At 31.2% G+C, this 23,566-nt stretch overlaps 1 protein-coding gene across 1 annotated transcript in view; it reads left to right on the plus strand.

Annotated features, from left to right (window-relative positions):
- The window catches only part of LOC141340217 (voltage-gated inwardly rectifying potassium channel KCNH7), a 77,024-nt gene that overhangs the window by 9,141 nt on the left and 44,317 nt on the right, over positions 1-23,566 (plus strand). The window contains exons 5-7 of the mRNA XM_073845142.1: positions 10,185-10,610; positions 19,029-19,428; positions 22,035-22,234. Coding sequence (XP_073701243.1) covers positions 10,185-10,610; positions 19,029-19,428; positions 22,035-22,234 — 1,026 coding nt within the window. The remainder of the gene's footprint in view (positions 1-10,184; positions 10,611-19,028; positions 19,429-22,034; positions 22,235-23,566) is intronic.

Here is a 23,566-nt window from a genome sequence, read left to right on the forward strand (position 1 = left end):
CAGAAATCATTCTAATATGCTCAGTGTTGAAAACAGTTTATGTATTTTTTATTAATTTAATTTGTATTAATTCTCCTCTAATTTAAAAGATTATAAATATTTTATAAAAACAGAAAATCTAAAAATAAAAACAAATTCAAAATAATATATTATGCTTAATATTTGTGTGAAAAGTGAATAGAAATTTCAAAAGAACAGGTTTGATTTAAAATACAAATCTTTTGACACATTACCAATGTCATTAATATCATCAAAAAACAAAAACACTTTAAAAAAAATACAAAAACGTACTAGTTTACTAACAAAAAAATTGAAATAAAATGTAAAATCCAAAAACAAATTCAAAATAATATATTATGCTTAATATTTGTGTAAAAACTGAATAGAAATGTCAAAATAACAGGACTGACTTGAAATACAAATCTTTTGGCACATTACCAATGGCATTAATATCCTCCTGGCTTAATAAAAGTATTAATTTCTTATTTTTATTTTTAACTATATATTAATAATTATTTTTTTTTAGATTTTGTTTTTATTTTTATAATTTTTTTTATAATATATATTTTTTTTTATTCTAATTTCTTACTGAAGTTATTAAAGCTATTTATTTTTATATAATAACTATGTACATGTATATGTTTACATGATAGTTGCAGGTTTATTATAGTTAATTAAAAACATTTAATACCAAAACGTCACATTAACATTTAGCAAATTTAAACTTAAAATACTAGATATATTTTAAAAACAAAAACACTCAACAAAACCACAAAAACGATTTATTTTTACATAATAACTAAGCAAGTTTTTATGTTTGCATGTTAGTTTCAGGTTTTTTATAGTTAAATAAAAACTTTTTATTTAACTAATGGAAAAAAATTAACAGTAACATTTAGTAAATTTAAAAGTAAAATACTATACATATTTTAAAAACAAAAACACTTAACAAAATTACTTTAATTAAAAACATAAAAAATAAAAAACAAATACAAAATAATATATTATGCTTAATATTTGTGTGAAAACTGTGAATAGAAAGTTCAAAATAACAGGATTGATTTGAAAAAATAAATGTTTTTACTGTCCTTTTTGATAAATTGAATCCACCTTGCATAATAAAAATATTATTTTTTATATATATATATATATATATATATATATATATATATATATATATATATATATATATATATTATACTCCTAATTTAAATGTTAACAAATCTGTTAATTTTTTATATAACAACTAAGCATGTTTGTTTAGTTAACTAAAACTAAAACCATAAATAACTCTTTTGTTACTTGAAATAAAACATTTAACTAATTTAAACTTAATATAAAAATGACAGACATTTTAAAATCAAAAACACAAAAAAAATTACAAAAACTACTACTACTACTAATAATAATAATAAAATAAATATAAATAAATAATATAGTATGCTTAATATTTGTGTGAAAACTGTGAATAGGAAGCTTGCAATAACAGGACTGTTTGAAATAGAAATCTAAAATAGAATATTAAATAGAATAGAAATGTAAAAAATAGCTTTTAAGATTACTTTTGAGCAATTTAATGCATCCTTGCTAAATAAATCTATTAAATTATTTTTTTTAAATAATCTAGACTCTAAACGTTTTGGACAGTAGTGTATTTATTATTAACATTTCTATTGCTTCATCCACCATGTGCATTGCAGTCTTAACTTTAAAAACATGCCAATAAAGCCTTAAAACACTGTCTAGTTAGGTGGCTTGCTAGCTTTTGTAACAGAGTGTGCAAATACGAATCTAGCTTCATGGATTAAAGGGGAAAGTTCAATTTCCACTGGAGTCTCTCACACAGAAACTGTCGCAGAGCTACTGAATTGAGTTTTGCCAATATTTGAAGATCCGTTTCCCAGAGGTGCTAGAAAATCCATCTTCATGCTCGGATGCTCTTTTGATACATTTCAGTGTCACAAAAAGATGCTAAATATGGTCAAGGTAAGAAAAGAGATTGGAGGCGAGGACGAATTAAGGCTGGTTGGCCTGTATTCTTGCTCACATCTTAATATCCCTGAGGTTAGGTAGTATCCTCATTAGCATTTATTTGCATACACACGTCTGTTAGCATCATTTAATGTTGGCCTTATAGCGCAGGAGAATTTGTTACAGCTTGTTTGTGCCTGTTCGCAAGACTACTGGATTTCCAATCGAATCATGAAGCACTTGACGCGTGCAATATTTCAAACAGATTACGCTCGCGACACATTGATTAACTCAGACTCCACCGAGGAGAAAGAGAGCAAAAGCACATCCTCACCTGAGGCTCTTATTGAGAAACATGAAGGAAAAACAACCGATTTTACTCTGCTAAATCAATGCCGGGCGTTCATAACCGAGGGAGTCTATAATATCTCTCTGTTAGCATTCACATTCACTTATGTCATGCTTTTAGGAGCCCTTTCAAAATATTGAGAAATTAGTGTTTCTTTTAATAATTGTATTCAGCAGGGATGCATTAAACTGATCAAAAGTGACAGTAAAGACATTAATAATGTTACAAAGATTTCTATTTCAAATAAATGCTGTTCTTTTGAGCTTTTTTTTATTTATCAAAGCATCCTGAAAAACTAAATATAGCACGGTTTCCACAAAAATATGAAGCTGCAAAACGTATTAGCGATAAGAAATGTTTCTGAAGCAGCAAATCAGCATATTAGAATGATTTCTGAAGATCATGTGACACTAAAGACTAGAGTAATGATGCTGAAAGTTCGGCTTTAATTACAAGAATAAATTACATTTTAAAATATATTCAAATTGAAAACAGTTATTTTAAATTGTAATAATATTTCACAATTTTACAGATTTTACTGTGTTTTATTAAGTAAATGCCGCCTTGGTAAGCAGAAGAGATGTAATTTAAAAAAAAATCTTCAATACAGAAAATCATAATTTAACCCTAATTTAAACAAGCTTTTTTACCCAATACTTGCACCTAAGAGGGATCATATAAAATGCATGTTATTTTTTTATTTAGTACTGACCTGAGTAAGATATTTCACATAAAAAGACATTTAAATATAGTCCACAAGAGAAATAATAGTTGAATTTATAAAAATGACCCTGTTTAAAAGGTTACATACACTTGATTCTTAATACTGTGTTGTTACCTGAATGATCCACAATGATTTTTTGTTTAGTGATGGTTGTTCATGAGACCCTTGTTTGCTGTTCTTCAGAAAAATCCTTCAGGTCCCTCGGATTCTTAGGTTTTTCAGTATTTTTGTGCATTTGAACCCTGTCCAACAATGCCTGTATGATTTTGAGATCCATCTTTTCACACTGAGGACAACTGAGGGACTCATATGCAACTACTACAGAAGGTTCAAACACTCACTGATGCTCCAGAAGGAAACACAATGCATTAAGAGCCAGGGGGTGAAAACTTTTGTAATTTAAAGATCAGAGTAAATGTAGCTTATTTTGCCTTCTGTAGCTTCTGAAGGGCAGTACTATATGAAAAAAATGTGATGTTTAGACAAAATAAGAAAACATGATACATTTTTTCATTCTGTTCAAAAGTATTTACCTCCGGCTCTTAATGAATCATTTTTCTTTCTGAAGCATCAGTGAGTGTTTGAACTTTCTGTAATAGTTGCATATGAGTCCCTCAGTTGTCCTCAGTGTCAAAAGAGCATACAGTCATTGTTGGAAAGGGTTCAAATACACAAAAATGCAGAAAACCCTTAGAATCCGTGGGACCTGAAGGATTTTTTCTGAAGAACAGCAGGCAGTTTAACTGTTCAGGGCAAACAAGGGACTCATGAACAACTATCACTAAACAAAAAAACACAGCTGTGGATCATTCAGATAACAACACAGTGTATGTAAGCTTTTTTTATATCTATATATAAATTCAGCTATTATTTTTTCTTGTGGACTATATGCAAACATCTTGTATGTGAAATATCTTATTCAGGTGAGTACTAAATAAAAAATAGCATGCATTTTATACGATCCCTCTTATTTTGGTAAAAATAATTAACATTTTGCAGATTCTGCAAGGTGTATGTAAACTTTTGACTTCACCTGTATGTGCATTTTATGCTTAGAGCTTAACTGACAAATTTGCATGCTGTCTAAGAAGGTAGCTGCCTATGTAGGCAGCGCTTCAAGGTTAGTGACTTCTGTAAATATCCTTCAATGAAAGTCAAAGTCAAGGCGCTGCAAGCCTGTAACACGCAATAGTGGGGCAAACCTTGTCGCAACGCGTCCGTCTCTTGACCAGCCGTGAAGGAAGTCGATGACAGCTCATCCAAACGACACGAGTCCTCACTTCAGAGTCGTCGACTCGTTCGCTGCGGTCATTTGGCTTGTCACGTCTGAGCGATTCCCACATTACCTTCCCCGACCTGTGAGGACGTGTGAGAGTCTGCGAGAGAAAAAAAGATACATAATTCATCACTTTCTTAGAAGAGAAAGAGAGAGAAAAATCGACTAGGGCGACTCATCACTGCTGCCGCCGTCATAATTTCTAATAAAGTATTTATCAGGAAAAGACGCCTCATTTGCTGACTGTCAATGGTGGTTAAATCCTGCTGTAAGGTGTGTGTGTGTGTGTGTGTGTGTGTGTGTGTGTGTGTGTGTGTGTGTGTGTGTGTGTGTGTGTGTGTGTGTGTGTGTGTGTGTGTTCATTCAGAGCTCAATTACACACTGCTGGATTATAGACTATTATCATCCTAATGCTTTTACTTCTGCTGTTCAGTGGCTTTTCAAAATAGTGAAATGAAACCCTGGTTGAGTCCTTTGTGGTGCAAAGGAAAGCTGTGCGTTATTGCTTACCGTGGAGATCTTTCTATTCATGCTTTCTATTCAGTCATTCTATTCAGACAGCAGGAACAACAATGCACAATGCGAATAACAGATTTTCATATTTTTAATATTTGCTGAATTAAATCCAATACTTGTTTCTTAGCAATTTTGGGAGATGATTCTCAAAATAGCATCTGTTTTACTCAAGCAAGTCACTTTCTTTTAAAATATGATGCTTTTTTGCTTTTGACAACCTTTTGCAAGGTGATAAAGTTTTGCATTTTCCCTTAATAAGCAGGACAATTGGTACAAAAACAACTATTTGTTCAAAATAGCACATTTTTTACATGTACAGTATAAATGATTCTTAACATTATTCTTAAGACATTATTTTATGCCTAATCTTGATTTTAAGGTTTAAGGAATTGATGGAAGTGACACGAGCCAGATGTTTTCTGCCATTTAGTTGACAGAAAATGAATTTTTTTTTGTTTAAAAAATATTAAAATATTTAAACATTTTTCCACCGTTTTGCAGATTGTAAATTAAATAAAAATTTATTTGAAAAATCTTCATTAATATTTTGCGGGGGAAAAAAAAAATTATTGTTTAGTTTTTTCAATTTTTTGATAGATTTTTTTCCGAGTAAAAAATACAATTCTGGAACTGTATTAGATTTAATTACATTATCATTTTATAATAATTTTTTTTTTTTGTATTAAACATTTTGTCATCACATACTCATCCAATACAGCATTCCAGAACAGCCCCAAAATATATAATATATAGTCAAGTCAAGTCAAGTCACCTTTATTTATATAGCACTTGTAACAATACAGATTGTCAAAGCAACTGCACAGTATTTAAACAGAACAATAGTGTGTAAGTAACGCATTATTGTAGATAATCAATTTTCAGTTAAAGGCAGTTCATCAATGAATTCAGTGATATCATCGTCAGTTCAGTTCAAATAGTATACGATATCGCTGGAAAATGTCCCCAACTAAGCAAGCCAGAGGCGACAGCGGCATAATATAATATAATATAATATAATATAATATAATATAATAATCTTTTAAATTTGTTATTGATTTTGTTGTCTAGGTAATGAAATCAGACAATTTATTTATTTTTTAAATGCAGGGCTATGCAAAATGAACAAAACTACATAAAATATGACACAAACTACATTAAATATAGGTTTGAAGAGGATAAACATTATTACAAATCAAGCATAAAATAATGAATACATATTTGTGTTTGATTTAATTATTATTATTATTATTTTTATTATTATTATTGTATTTAATTATTTTTTTACTCTTCTTAAAATTCTGGTACTGTATCAGATTACATTTAATAATATAACTATGTTATAATACAATACATGTTTTTGTATGAAAAACATGATATAATATATCTTAAAGTAATAATATATACAAAAGGAATGATGATTTTTAATTATGACTATAAATATATTATTTTCCATTTACCATTTTTATTTTTTACTTTCACTATTGTTAAAATAGTCATCTAAAACTCAATTTCATTGCTGTGAGAATCCGAACTCAGATTCTGAAGTCTCCGTTTCATGAATTGCATTAAGGCAAAGGACATCCAGTTACATGAATAGCATATTTCACATTTTAGTGTGTGAAAAACAAGATTTTGAAGTGTTGTGCAGCGTTTTGTCCTTGAGCAGAGCGCTCTGATAACTTCAGAAACAACCTGAGATGCATGACAACTAGACTTTATAATCCAAAAAGGTATATGTAATGTGAGTGCTTCTGACAGCAAAGACGGCTGGTGCTGTGCAACTATAGAGAAATAAATGAATATTTATGTCATGCTCTGAGGCTCCGTGACATGCTACGCTTGTGAAATGTGAACTCAGTAGTGCTGGTGCTTTCCATGAAATATTGCATCAGCCGGAAAGAAAGAAATGACAACTGTGGGGAAATATGTGCAGCGCGGTGAAACTGTCACAGACTGCATTATGATAATACGGGTCTGTGGATGTGTGACTGACAGCTGTCAACTAATGCAATACAAACTATTATTGGGAGAGATTTTTAATAATCCGGCTATGTTTGGATCTCAGTTTGAAAGTGCACAAATCAGCATTATTATTATTATTTTTTTTTTTACAATTATTATTATTTTTTTTTACCATCAGCAGCCATCAAAAGTTTACTTCTTTATCTCCTAAACTGTCAAATTAAATAAATGCTGAAAATTCTACATAATTCAACATCTTCATCTCTTAAACTGAAAAAAATAAATAAATAATTACTGAACATTATACATAATTCAACTTATTTATCTCTTAAATTAATATCAAAATAAATAAATACTGAAAATTATACATAATTCAAATTGTAACTATTAAACTAAAATGAAAACTGAAAATGATACATAATCTGTTAAATTGTAAAAATAAAAAATATATACAATAAAAGTGGCAAATTATACATTACTCAATCTCTTTCTGTTATTTTAATTAACTGTAAATAAAATTATACATAATTCAGCATCTTTATCTGTTAAACTGTAAAAATAAACAACTAAATAACTAAACAGTGGCAAATTATACATTACTCAACCTCCTTCTGTTACTATTATTATTATTATTAACTGTAAAAAATAAATAATTAAAAAATAAAAAATTAGACATTGCTCAATTTATATATCTGTTAAACTGTAAAATTAAATAAATAAATACTGAAAATTATACCGTTCAACTTCTTTATCTTTTAAATTATAATATTAAAAGAATAAATACTGTAAATTATACCGTTCAACTTCTTTATCTGTTAAACTACAATATTAAATAAACAAATCCTGAAAATTATACAAAATTCTAAGTCTTTATCTATAAATCTTAATTAAATATCTGTAAAATAAAATAAACAAATACTTAATTAACTGTAAAATAAATAAACAAAAAAGTATACATTTAACTTAATCTGTTAAAACTGTAAAAAAAAATAAACATTGCTCAACATCTTTGTATATTCTGTAAAAATAAATAAAATAATAAACATACTATAATATTAAATGAATAAATACTGATCGTCATTCAATGTCTTTATCTGTTAAACTATAAGAAAAACAAATAATAAACTGTGGCAAATTATACATTACTCAACCTCTTTCTGTTATCATTGTTCAACTTCTTTATCTCTTAAGCTGTAACTATATTAAATAAATAAATACTGAAAACTATACACAAGTCAACGTCTTTATCTGTTAAACTAAAAAATTAAATAAATACTAAAAATTATACTAAAATAAATAAATAATAATATTTTTATAATAATAATACTATAAGAAAACTATTAAACTAAATTTAAATACTGAAAATTATGCATAATTTAACATCTTTAACTGTAAAACCAAACAAATAAATAAATAAACTGGCAAATTCTACATTACTTAACCTTTCTGTTACTGTTACTATTATTATTATTATTATTATCTGTAAACATAAATAAGCAAAAAAATACATTATTTAACTTAGTCTGTTAAAACTGTAAAAAAATCTAACAATGAAAAATTAAACATTGCTCAATTTATATATCTGTATACATAATTCAGCATCTTTATCTGTATAACTTTATCTGTATACTTTAAATATAAACAAATAAATAACTAAACAGTGGCAAATTATACATTACCTCCTCCTGTTACTATTATTATTATTAACTGTAAAAAATAAATAATAAAAAAATAAAAAAATAGACATTGATCAATTTATATATCTGTTAAACTGTAAAATTAAATAAATAAATACTGAAAATTATACCGTTCAACTTCTTTATCTTTTAAACTATATAAAATTATACAAAAGTCTATCTATAAATCTTAATTAATTATCTGTAAAATGAAATAAATAAATACTATAAATTATACATGATTTAAGATCTTTATCTATTAAAATGTAAAATTAATTTTACTTTATCGGTAAAATTAAATAAATACTAAAAAATTATAACGTTCAACATTATCTGTTAAACTATAATATTAAATAAATACTGAATATTATACATAATTCAACATCTTTATCTGTTAAACTGTAAAAAAAAATATAATAATAATAAACAGTGGCAAATTACACATTACTCAACCTTTTTCTGTTACTATTATTATTATTATTAACTGTAAAAATAAATAAATAAAAATGATACATTATTTAACTTTATCTGTTAAACTGTAAAATTAAATAAATACTGAAAATCTGTTAAACTGTAATATTAAAGAGATAAATTGTGAAAATCTGTTAAACTATAATATTAAATAAATAAATACTGAAAATTATACATAATTCAACATTTCTATCTGTGTCTAAACCTAATTAAATAAAATATCTGTAAAATTAAATAAATCAATACAGAAAATGATACATAATTCAACAATCTTTACCTTTTAAAATTAAATACTGAAATAAATACTGAATCTTTATCTGTTAAATGTCTTGTTTAAAAATAAACAAATAAATAATAAAAAGTGGCAAATTATACATTACTCAATCTCTTTCTGTTACTATTATGAACTGTAAAAAAAACTTAATCTGTTAAAACTGTAAAAAATAAATAAACAGTGAAAATTTAAACACTGCTCAACTTTATCTTTACTTTATTTTGTAAAAATAAATAAAAAAATATAATAAATATATACATTAAATAAAAATTATACTTCTTTCTCATATTATTATAATTATGCAAAATAATAATAATAATTGTGCATATGTGCAAATAGTGTAGCAACTAATGCAGATGAAATGGAATTAAAAATAATAAAAATAAATGTGACCCTGGACCACAAAACCAGCCATAAGGTTAAATTTTACAAAACTGAGATGTATACATCATATGAAAGCTCAATAAATAAGCTTTCTATTGATGTATGGTTTGTTAGGATAGGACAATATTTGGAAATCTATTTGAAAATCTGGAATCTGAGGGTGCAAAAAAATCGAAATACTGAGAAAATCACCTTAAAAGTTGTCCAAATTAAGTTCTTAATGCATATTACTAATCAAAATTTACATTTTGATATGTTTACAGTAGGAATTTTACAAAAAATCTTCATGGAACATGATCTTTACTTAATTTCCTAATGATTTTTGGCATAAAAGAAAAATCAATAATTTTGACCCATACAATGTATTTTTGGCTATTGCTAGAAATATACCCCAGCGACTTAAGACTGGTTTTGTGGTCCAGGGTCACAAATATTAAAATCAATGATGTAAATCAACTTGATTCCATCTGCATGCTGAATGATTTGCATATGTGATTGTGGCATGTTTTCTTCCAGATGCTCTCCATTTGAACAGACCTGTGATCATGTACCATGCGATACTCCTTCCTCTCCCATTCCAGGTCTTGTCGCTGGGCGCAGACGTGCTTCCCGAATACAAGCTCCAGGCGCCACGCATGGATAAGTTCACCATCCTGCACTACAGCCCGTTCAAGGCGGTGTGGGACTGGCTCATCCTCCTGCTGGTGATCTACACAGCCATTCTCACCCCTTACTCTGCTGCCTTTCTGCTCAACGACAGCGAGGAGCAAAAAAAACGTGAATGTGGCTATTCCTGCAGCCCCCTGAACATGGTGGACTTAATGGTGGACATCATGTTCCTCATCGACATCCTCATAAACTTTCGCACCACCTACGTCAACTTGAACGAGGAGGTGGTGAGCCATCCGGGGAAGATCGCCATCCATTACTTCAAGGGCTGGTTCCTTATAGACATGGTGGCGGCCATTCCCTTCGACCTGCTCATATTTGGATCAGGATCAGATGATGTAAGTCATGCCAGAACTTAATCTACTTCCTTCTGTACTTGGCTGCTGGTTTAATCTAGGGATCTCATAGTCAAATTACCACTCGCCAGGTGGTGTTCTCCTTCATGTTGGCACAATTATGCAGCTAGTGCACATATGTGCCCAAATTTAGCAAGGGAGGCTGCAGTTATGCTTGCATTTGTGCATTAGGCCTATATTCAAAAGTTTGCGGTTGGTACGATTTTTTAATGCTTTGGAAAAAACTAAAAAGTCTCTAATAAAGGCTGTGTTTATTTGATCAAAAATGCAGTAAAACTTGTAGAATATCATTGCAATTTAATATAGCTGGTTTCTATTTGAACTAGGGTTGTTCTGATTACGATACTAGTATCGGAAATGCCGCCGATCAGGGGCGGACTGGCCATCGGGAGAACCGGGACAATTCCCGGTGGCCTGGCAGCCAATTTGGCCAGCTGCCATTTTTTGATTTATATTTTATTCTCATATATATTGTTGTTGTTGTTTCTGTTGCCTGCCAAATGTACTTAAGTGATTATTTCCAAATTCGCCATTCAATAATAATACTCTAATAAATCGTAATCCGGTTCGTCTTGACTTGTGTTGGGGAAAGTTACTTTTAAAAGTAATGCATTACAATACTGAGTTATACAAAATATTGAGAATAAAAAGTAACTAATTACATTACTTAGTTACTTTTTATGGAAAGTAATGCGTTATGTTACTTTTGCATTACTTTTGAAATCTGGGCAGGGCTTGCTTGTTTGTTTTTAATATAAAAAGTTCTATTTTTGTCAAATGTAAAAGCCTTTTCACACCAAAAGCTTTAGGCTCAGAGAAAAGTAAAAGTAAAAATGTCAACTCTTCAGCAATAAAAAATAAAACAAATGTTAGATTATCTTGAGTCATTTTTGCTTATTAGTATGGATGAATTGGATCATCGAAGGTCGACTGCAAAGATATCAGTAAATAAAATGGGATTAAATACATAAAGGATATTTGTATTATTTAACATTTTTAATTATTGCAGGTTTGCATTGAATTTCACTGTTTTTATTCATTTTGAGGAATACTGTATCTGTTTTTTTAGTGAGTGAGATTTTTTTTGTATGTTCACATTTATTATAGAACTAAAGTAACATCTTACAATTTCTCTCAACATGGGGACAGGAGAGATTTTTATTCAATAAATGGCGGAAAAAGTAACTGAAAAAGTAACTCAGATATTTTCTTGTCAATTAAAAAGCAATGCGTTACTTTACTAGTTAAGTTAATTGGAAAAAGTATTATTATTACATAACTTGCGTTACTTGTAATGCCTTACCCCCAACACTGTTTTCAGTCAAATGTGACTCTGAAGAAACAAACTTCATAGTGAGTACATTTGCAGCTAGTTTTAATTCTTGGGTGAACTATTCCTTTAACAAGCTGATAGTTTGAGACCTAAACTATTTGTTCAACCATTATTTATTCCGTTGTTTGTTTGTATCGCGTCCATTATACAGATCAGATCAGATCTAGCACTTTGCAGAGGTCAGAAAGCACAACTATTCCGGTGAATCAGGGATTACAGTATCAGAATATACTGTATGTTGTTTTTCCCTCTTTTTTTGAATGGCCTTCATTTCTCAATCCATTTATTTGGATTAGCGGCTTACCAAATGGGAGTCAATGATTATGATGAGAGAGAGAGGAAAGAGAAAACTGATGTTTGAACAGCTTACAGGCCGAATCGTTGGCACGCCGGTTGGCTGCTTTCCTCGCTTGTTTATGCGGGCATGTCCGTCAGTCGACTATCATGAGCTCTTGGCACACTGGAGCATATGGTTTTCCCCGCTTTGTGGTCCGTTCCAGTGACAGCTCCTCTGTTAGAGCCATTTACGACCTAAGGACAAGAAACACACACACAGCAGCTTTTAAAATATTAAAGAATGGAATTATAGATTAAGTCAGCATGTCATTATTTGATGGCACGCAGGGTATATTTTTAGACTATGCATGGTTTTATATAAGTATATTGCTTTTGTTCAGGTCATACTTTCCCAGAGGTTTCACATTCACACGTTTGTCTGAAAAGTGCTGCAGAGCTCCAGCCATCACCCAGTTAACAAACCTCACGCTCTCTGCATCTGCGCTCGCTTTTACTGCAGGCGCTCACACATCTGTCTCTGGTCGCGAGTAGAGCTGTGAGATACGGCTAAAAAAAATCTTGATATTTTTATATCTGTGCTCTGAAGATGTCTGAAAGTTTGTGGTTTATTTGCAGTCAATTGCATTTCTTATTCATCCTTTCATTCTGGCACTAAAAGGCTTTTGTCTTTATTAAGAATCTGACATTCTGCATTACACAAATGCATCTCTGACTGTGCCACTGAGGAAGCTGGATGGTCAACTGATGCTTCGGTGGTCAGACAGATGGATTTGATCTGTGGTCAGGTGTGTGTGTGTTTGTGCACTACTTAGGGAATGAGCTGGGCTAGACAGATGGCAGGTGGATACAGGATGCATCTCATTTACAGCACTCAGATGAAGGGCTTGGCCACAGCAGGGATGACCACAAACCCCGAATCAAATTTGACAGGCTTTTATGACACATCTGTAATTATCAACACGTCTCGCACTTTTACTGTCAAACCCTATAAACCTGAAACGTTAGCAAGATGCTAAAACATGCTAGCAATGTTAAAAATGCTACAAATATGGTAACATGATAAAACATGCTAGCAAACTTTTAAAACCTGCTAGAAACATAATAAAAAAACATGTTAAAACATTTGTGACCCTGGACCACAAAACCAGTCATAAGGTTAAATTTGACAAAACTGAGATATATACATCATATCAAAGCTCAATAAATAAGCTTTCTATTGATGTATAGTTTGTTAGGATAGGACAATATTTGGCCGAGATACAACTATTTGAAAATCTGGAATCTAAGGGTGCAAAAAAATCAAAATACTGAGAAAATCACCTTTAAAGTTGTCCAAATTAAGTTCTTAACAATGCATATTACTAATCAAAAATTACATTTTAATAGGTTTACAGTAGGAATTTTACAAAAAATCTTAATGTAACATGATCTTTACTTAATTTCCTAATGATTTTTGACATAAAAGAAAAATCAATAATTTTGACCCATACAATGTATTTTTGGCTATTGCTACAAATATACCCCAGCGACTTAAGACTGGTTTTGTGGTCCAGGGTCACATTTGTTTTGCATGTTTCTAACAAGCTAACGATATAAAACATTGACTCATGTTAGCAACACAATACATGTTAGAAAATGCTAGCAATTACTAAATTTGTTAAAAACATGTAAGAAATATGCCAAAATTTGTTAAAATCATGATGGAAACGTGCTGGCAACATATTAAAACATGTTCGTACGTGTTAAAAATGCTACAAACATGATAACATGCTAAAGCATGCTATTTTCTAGGCCGATAAGATTAGGAACTAAACTTCCATTCCGGTGTAATAGTCAAGGAAGTTTGCTGCTGTAATATGGCTGAAGTAGGAGCAGTAATATCACGCAGCGCCTGAAAATAGTTCCCAGCTAGGTTAGAATTTGCACATGTGCTGCGTGATATTACTGCACCTGCTTCGGCCATATTACAGCAGCAAACTTCCTTGACTATTACGCCGGAATGGAAGTGTAGTTCCTAATCTTATCAGCCTAGAAAATCGCAGCTTTACATTTTCCACTGGTCTTAGTACACGATATAACTACAGAAGAGTCAAGTTTTAAATAGGACAAATATCGAAGCTCGTTGGTCATTTTTGAACGTGATGCTAATATGGTTTAATGATCTATGCTAAGCTAAGCTAAATGTGATATCGCCAGAACAGGAGAACGGCTGAATTAGGGCTGGGCCAATAAACGATATCATGATAAATTTATGTTAATAACGATGATAAGCTCTAGACATCTTTTGCTCGATTTCGAGCAGAAATATGCGACAACAGCCAATCAGCATGCAGCGTGCGTGTACATGTCAAAGTACAAAGTTCGTTTCCTACCGCACTTTAAGAAGCAAACTTAACACCAGGACGACAAAAAAAAAAAAGAGTGGAAGCAGCGACGAAAGTGAATCTAACCTCGAGTTATTACCCAAAGATGTTGAAATTGTCGACAAAAAAGGTAGCACGAATTCAGTTATATAAGTGGTTTGGCTATCTGAAAAGTGACTCTCAGCTCAGCTGAGAGTTTGGCGCAATTGTTAAAACTGAAACCGAAAGCAAATCGCACACTCGCATTCAAACGCAATTTTAATCCCCCTCAATGTTAAAACATGATTTTATCATGACTCAGCATTTTCTAGCATGTTTCTAACAAGCTAATGATATAAAACATTTAAAAAATTCAAAAGCAATTTTAATCCCCCTTGTTTAGAGAGTGACTCCCCAATGCACGCAAATTAGGCTACATGACAAATCTAGGCTGTTATTAGTATGTAGTCTATAATAGGTTGTGTATGTCTATAGCTCTGTATCATGCTTGAAATATTCGGTCTCTATTTGCACTTTGAATATTTAGAGAGTAGCCTACTTTGATTATGGCTGAATTGTCTGCACTTAATACGATTAAGAAAGAACTGTGTCGTAATTTTTGGTTATTTATACTGTAGATTGTTTCAAAATGCAGTGGTTGCCTGTAATTTAAATAGCTCAGCCTATAATAGAGAAAATAAACAATTGTGTTAATAATAATAAATAATAAATAAATAAATAATTGTGTTACAAATTATGTTTTTACAATAATTTCATGTTTACATTTTGTACATTTACTCTCATTTACCATACTCTGTCACAACTTTTATTTTTTAATTTATTTTAGCAAGTTGTTTTAATTTTTAAGGCCAAAACGGTAATCTGTTTTTGTTAATAAACTATACTTCAAAATGTAATTTAATGAACCCTTTAATTTTTGAGGCTTTAGTCATTGTTGGGATACTATTTTAAAGCTGGCGACATCAAGAGCTTATTTCGAAATATATATCGTTATCGTTCAATATGGGAAAAAATTATCGAGATTACATTGCCATATCACCCAGCCCTAGGCTGAATGGATTTCAAAAAGGTAAAACTTATTAACTCGGGCGGAGTTGGAGAATGAGCCTATTTCCAAAAAAAGTGGAGTGTTCCTTTAAGCTTTCAAAAGTTATTTAAAACTTGCTGACAAGGCCAGCATCAAATTTATTCATCTAGCTTAAGAATGGAATTTAAAGTATAGGCCAGTCATGTGAGGTCAAGCTTAATGAACCTTCAGTATAACTGAGTGTCCATCTTATCGCTATGTCCAGCTATAACTCGCTGTGAATGGTATCTGCTAATGAGTTTTTAATGGGCGGCTCATGACAGATGCAGCAGGGCCCGCGTCCGCACTTCTCAACGTGAGAGTACAAAAAACCTAGTGCTTCTCTCCACATGCTAGCTCACTAACACACTGTCAGCGCTAGTATGCATGCTAAGCATTGCTGTCAGACACATCTATTAAGACACATTCTAAAAATACCCGGCGTGGGTCCTAACCTCGCTTTGTGAGGCCACTGAATAATTGCCAGCTAAACAAATGATCTCCCACCAGGGGACGAGTGAAGGAGCCGTTTCGGATGTCGGCTCTCAGGGACCTTGTCTTCATCTAGTGAACTGATTTCACGTGCAAATGAGGATTTATCTCCTCTCTCCTCAGTTTTGTAACATGAGAGCTGGACGAGATACTGTATGCTAAAACTCATTAGGCGCGTCTCATGTCGGGTGTTTATTTTATCCTTGTGGTGCGAAATTTTGATGAGATGGATCTCTGGTGTTAGCAGGCAATGCAGCGTGTAATGGGCTAAAATTAAACACGATTATCAAGATATTAATTAGTGTGGCCGTCATGCACAGACATTACAGATATGAGCTTTGGGTATATTAGGATACAATGTGTTCCGAATCTTCTGATACAGTTAACTGTGGATAATTAAAGCTATAAAAGACCATGGCTGTGTTCCAAATCCTAGCGAGCTGACTAGATAGGCAGCATCTAGTCTGAAATGGAACCTCATCAGGGACTGATTTGAAGCATTTTTTTTTTTTTTTTGCTTTTCTGGGCAAAAAATAGATATCATACATTTTCCTTAATTTACAGAAGACACCCACCAAAATGTCATTCAGTGTAACAATCTTGTCAGGCATATTTATAACAAAAATCAATTTATTACATTAGAAAATTACTTTCACCCCAAATACTAATCAGTTGTAATTCTACATTTTGAAAACTTGCCACTATCCTCAGTTTTCCGCATTTGTCAGTAAGAATTTTTTACTAATTTAAAACACAAATATAAAAGTAATATGTTCACTTATTCTTTTATACATTTAAATATGTACAAGTCAGAATGAGCATGTTGTTTGAATTTTTACATAAATGTTGTGTCACACTGAATGACAATGTTTCAACCAAAACTTATTTGAACCCTTAAAAGTAGACACTTTACTTTCATTCAGTGTGCTTTCTATAGTCATAAAATCACTTAATTTCTTTTGACTGGGACATCTTAACGTCTTTGACCCATATATACAGTATCTCACAAAAGTGAGTACATGAGAAAAAGTGAGTACATCCCTCACATTTCAGCAACAATTTTAGTATATATTCTGAAGGGACAATCGTATAGAATTGAAACTTGTATATATTTTAGAGTAGTCAATGTGCAGCTTGTATAGCAGTATAGATTTACTGTCCTCTGAAAATAACTCAACATACAGTGATTATTGTCAAAATAGCTGGCAACAAAATTGAGCACACCCTAAGTGAACTTGTCCAAAGTATCAATATTTTGTGTTAGCACCATTGTTATCTGCCACTGCCTTAATCATCCTGGGCATTTAATTGACCAGAGCTGCAGAGGTTGTGGCTGGGATCCTCTTCCACTTCCAGCTGCTGGATGTTAGACACATGGTGCTTCTACACTTTATGCCTGAGGATGTCCCACAGGTGCTTAATAGGGTTCAGGTCTGGAGACATACTTGGCCACCTCTTCACCTTCAGCTTCCTCAGCAAGGCAGATGTCATCTCGGTGGTGTGTTTGAGATCGTTATCATGTTGGAAGACTGCCATTTGGCCTAGTTTCTAGAGGGAAGGCAAACATGTTCTGTTTCAGAATGTACAGTACATAATGGAATGGAATGCTTGACTGTAGGCAAGACACACTTTTCTTGGTACTCCTCACCAGGGCATCGCCACGCATGCTGGACACCATCTGAGCCAGAAACAAGTTTATCTTAGATTCTCATCAGACCACAAGACATGGTTCCAGTAATTCATGCTCTTGGATTGGTTGTCTTCAGCAAACCGTTTGCGGGCTTTCTAGTGAGCCAGCTTCAGATGAGGCTTCTTTCTGGGACGACACCTATGCAAACTGACTTGTTGCAGTGTGCGGCGTATGGTCTGAGCACTGACAAGCTGACCTTCTAATTCTGCAACCTATAAAGCAATGCTGGCAGCACTCATGCATCTGTTTTTTGAAGCCAGGTTCTGCACCTGACGCACAGAACCCATCTTGGAAAACCTCTGTATGACCCTGACCACTGTAGTGTAACTCGGTTTCAGGGTGTTACTGAACCTCTAGTAGCTTTGGCCATCTTTGTGAAGAGCAACAATTCTAATTCTTAAATCCTCAGAGAGTTCTTTACCATGAGATGCCATATTGAACATCCAGTGGTCAGTATGAGAGAATTGTACTCAAAGCACCACATTTTAACTGCTCTAATAGAAGATACACAACTTTGTATGTTCCTGTCACACAGACAAAAACATTAACATGATGAATAGGACATGTGGCGTTGCATGGTTAAACAAGATATTGCTGTTATCGCTTAGGGTGTACTCACTTTTGTTGCCAGCTATTTTGACAATAATGGCTGTATGTTGAGTTATTTTCAGAGGACAGTAAATCTATACTGCTATACAAGCTGCACATTGACTACTCTAAAATATATTCAAGTTTCATTTCTATACTATTGTCACTTGAGAAGATATACTAAAATGGTAGCTAAAATGTGTGTACTCATATATATATATATATATATAATAATAAGGCCCCATGAAATCCATTTTATTATTTCTATACTCTGTTTTAATGGTTAAATTAAAATGTTAAAATAAAAAAGTCTAATTAATTGAGTTTTACACTTTCATTTTTACCAAATTCTTTTCAGGATTCCATTATAATGGTTCCATTAATTTGAATAATCAAAAGCATCTTAAATTAATTTATTTTATTAAAAATAAAATGTTCTTAAGTAAAACTGTGTGAAATTAATTGTTCAGATGAATCGATTAATCCATAAATTAGTCAACAGATTAATCGATATGAAAATAGTCAGTAGCAGCCCTAAATGTAACTAATGCACACTTCTCTCTTTCCCAAGACGACCACTCTGATTGGCCTGTTGAAGACGGCGCGGCTCCTCCGACTGGTTCGTGTTGCCAGAAAGCTGGACCGTTACTCTGAATACGGCGCAGCGGTTCTCATGCTCCTCATGTGTATATTCGCTCTGATCGCCCATTGGCTGGCCTGCATCTGGTACGCCATTGGAAATGTGGAGAAACCGTACCTGGAGCATAAGATCGGCTGGCTCGACAATCTGGAGGTGTCTCTCGGAAAGAGATGCAACTCTACCGACCACTGCTCAGGGCCGAGCATAAAGGACAAATACGTGACCGCGCTGTACTTCACCTTCAGCTCGCTGACCAGCGTGGGCTTTGGAAACGTGTCCCCGAACACCAACTCAGAGAAGATCTTCTCCATCTGCGTCATGCTCATCGGATGTAAGTCTGAAAAACATGTATGTATGCAAATAGCTTAAAGCGATTGATTGTTCCAAAACTGACAATTCTGTCATTTACTCACCCTCATGGCGTCCCAAAGCAATATGTTGTTATTTTTCATGAGAAACACAAAAGGAGAAAGTTTTCATGGAAAAAAACAAAACAAAATTATGGTGAATAAATAATGACAAAAGTGTAATATTTGGGTGAAAATGGCAATATATACACTAATAAAAGCATGGCGTTGCATAATAAAAGCAATATATACACTAGGATCCAATTTTGCTTGATATTCTGCAAGAATGCTTTAAATTGATCAAAAGTGACGGTATTATTTTGTACACTATACTTCAATACCCAATTAAATATCCATTTTGAATCTAATTCAAATTTGACTTATTATGTGCACTATACTTGCACTATACTTGTAGTATACATGTAGTATATATATATATATATATATATATATATATATATATATATATATATATATACTACACAAACATATTTAATACGATAAACTTAGAATGAATACATAAATAAATATCCATTTTGAATCTAATTGTAATTTAAATTATGTAATACAAAAAAAATATTTAATAAGATAGTACATTTAGAATTTGGTAAATAATTATTCATTTTGAATCCATTTCAAAATTGACTTTTATTATTTTGTGTACTGTACTTTAAAAAATATTTTAGCCATTTATGGATAAATAATCTAAATAAAAACACAAAAATATTTAATAAGATACATTTATAGTACAATATATACACTTCCATCCAAAAGTTTGGCTTGCTATTCAGCAAGGATGCTTTAAATTGATCAAAAGTGACAGTAAAAGAACTTTCTAATCATCAGATAATTATTAAAAAAAGTTTTTCAACCGTTTTCAACATTGATAATAATCTGAAATGTTTCTTGAGCAGCAAATCAGCATATTAGAATGATTTCTGAAGGATCATGTGACACTGAAGAATTATGCTGAAAATTATGATTTTCCTCACTAAAATAAGATAGAAAACGGTTCTTTTAAATTGTAAAAATATTTCACAATATTACTGTTTTTACTGTATTTTTGGTGACATCTATCCATCTATCTATCCATCCGTCTATATATCTATCCATTTATCTATCATCTAATTCAATAGTGACTTTTTAAATATGTTTGTGTTTTATTCATTATTATGCACATTTCTGCATTAAGCAAATTAGATTTGAAATGGACTTACTAACTTTATTCAATTCATTTCAAAATGTACTTTTGTGTTTTCTTTTACATTTATTAATAAATATCAGAAATGTAAATTTAAAAAAGGTATAGTGCACAAAATAATAAAATAGTGGACGTTTATTAATTTATTCTTTAATTCAAAATTGACTGTCTTATTAAATTTGTTTGTGTTTTTATCTGTCAAATTTCATAAATAGCAGAAATGTAAATAAAAATACATATTGCACAAAAATATGTAATGAAATATTTTTTGTTTTGAATTAGATTCTAAATAGATTTTATTTATTTGTTTTATTTATGTCATTCTATGTAATACTACCTTTTTTAACATTTTTATTACGCACTTTTATTTACATTTATCTATAAATCCAAAAATATTTAAAATTATAGTGCACAAAATAATAAAACAAATTTGTTTATGTGTTTGTTTATCCATTTAACTCTATCTATCATCTATTTATTATTATTATTATTATTACTACATATTTTGGTATATTGTGCATTCTGATTTACATTTATGCATACATAGCGGAAATGTAAATAATAATGCATCATGCAAAAATATTTAATAAAATAGTAAATTTTTTATTAGATTTGATGACTTGATGACAAAAAGTATACAGATTTTTTTTTTTTTTTTTGATCCAAAATGGATAATGATTTATTTATTTATTTATTTTCTTATTCAAAATGAGTCTTATTAAACACTTTGGTGTATTGTGCATTTTTATTTACATTTATGCATACAAATGTGTAAAAATGCACTGTACACAAAAAAGTCAAATTCAGATGATATTATCTGTCCCTGAGTGACTGATTAATTTTCCATTAATATTTTTTATCAGTACTTTTACTGTAAATGTATCTGCTAAAATATATTTTTGATAGCATTTAACAGTGCACTAGCTGAACTAAAGACCAACAGACATGGATTAAAGATGATGTAATGCTGCCTTTAAATGGAAAAGACAATAAACATATTGATTTTCAGCATTGTTTCAAAGTATTAGAATTGATCTGCTAGATTGAAACAGAGATTAATTATATCAGGCTGAACAGTTTACAGATGCCTGGGTCATCCCAGGACATGTGATTCAGTTGTATTGTCCTCTCAAAGTCATAAGAATATTCATTCAACATGTTTTACTATACCTTGTGAAGTTTTAATACAGTATACCAACATTTAAAAATTTGGGGATGGCGATGTTTTCTAAAAGAATGCATATTAAATCAGAAGTAGCTGTTTAAAAAACACATAAAGCATAATATTAATAATAATATTATAAAAGAAACACTGCTAAATTGTCCTCTGCAGACTAAATGTACCTGGCATTAGCTTTCATCTGTGTGACCCTGTCCTGTCCTCTTCAGCTTTGATGTACGCCAGCATTTTTGGGAACGTTTCTGCCATCATCCAGCGGCTATATTCGGGAACGGCGCGGTACCACATGCAGATGCTCCGTGTGAAAGAGTTCATCCGTTTCCACCAGATCCCAAACCCGCTCAGGCAGAGGCTGGAGGAGTATTTCCAACACTCGTGGACCTACACCAACGGCATCGACATGAACATGGTGCGTTTAAGTGCAGAATTATTCAACCATTTTCATTGCACATGTGTTTTCAAACTGTTATTTTATTTGAATTTATCCTTCACTAAGATAGAATTGGACAGTGATGTTTTTAAGCATTAGAATACGGTGAATTTTAAACATTCTAAAACAAAAACAAACATTTTTTTGTCAGTCTACTAAGCCAGGGATTCCCAAACTGGGGTGTATGAGTTGATAAAAAGCTCACAATCATTTACATTATAAATATGTACATTTAATAATAATAATAATAATAATAAACTAAATAAACTTACACCTAAAGATGATTTGTTTTGTTTACCTGCATGTAAACATACCATTAACCAACATCAGTGACCATGTGTTGTTAAATTAAAAAAATATATAATAATATGTCAGGGGAGGCAAATGTGGTAAGTCATGTTTGTTGGAACAATTTACCCCAAAATTATTAATATATGTACTTACTTGAATGTTGTAAACCCACATGTTGTTTTCCATATAACAGTTTAACAGTTTATCTGTAAAAAAAACACCATAGAACAATAATACAATTCTCTCATACAACCAGCGTTATTGTAGTTAATAAAACTGAAACGATAAATACATCTTATCCTAAAATTTTTAAATAGTAAAAAAACACAGAAATGTGAAAAGTACAATTTCAATGTGTATATATATACTAATTAATTAACTGATAAAATGAAAATAAACAAAATGCCAAAACCACACAACAAAATGACTAAAATGAAAATATAAAATATGACCCTGTCTTAAGTTGCACAGGTATATATTTGTAGCAATAGCCAACAATACATTGTATGGGTCAAAATTATTGATTTTTCTTTCATGGCAAAAATCATTGGGATATTAACAAAACTTAATTTTTTATTAGTAATATTCATTGTTAAGAACTTTGTTTGGACAACTTTAAAGGCTTTTCTCAATACTTTTCTCAATACGAATTCCAGATTTTCAAATACTGTCCTATTCGAACAAACTATACATCAATTGAAAGCTTATTTTTTTAGCCTTCAGATAATGTATAATTGATGCATAATTTCAAAAATGTATTTATAATTAAAAAAAAGACCCTTATGACTGGTTTTGTGGTCCAGAGTCACAAATGAAGATAAAATTAAAAAAGAAATTTTAAACAGAGAATCAAAATTATATTATATTAACCAATATAACAGTATCTTAATTCTGCTAAAATAAAACTGTGTACAACTAATGCACTGTATGCCATATCATCTGAAGCAAAATGATAATTTTACATTTTTCCAAAATGAAAGTTTGTATTCATATTTTTGGCTGAACTATTCCTCTCAATGA

The sequence above is a fragment of the Garra rufa genome, chromosome 8, assembly GCF_049309525.1.
Source record: "Garra rufa chromosome 8, GarRuf1.0, whole genome shotgun sequence".
NCBI lineage: Eukaryota > Metazoa > Chordata > Actinopteri > Cypriniformes > Cyprinidae > Garra > Garra rufa.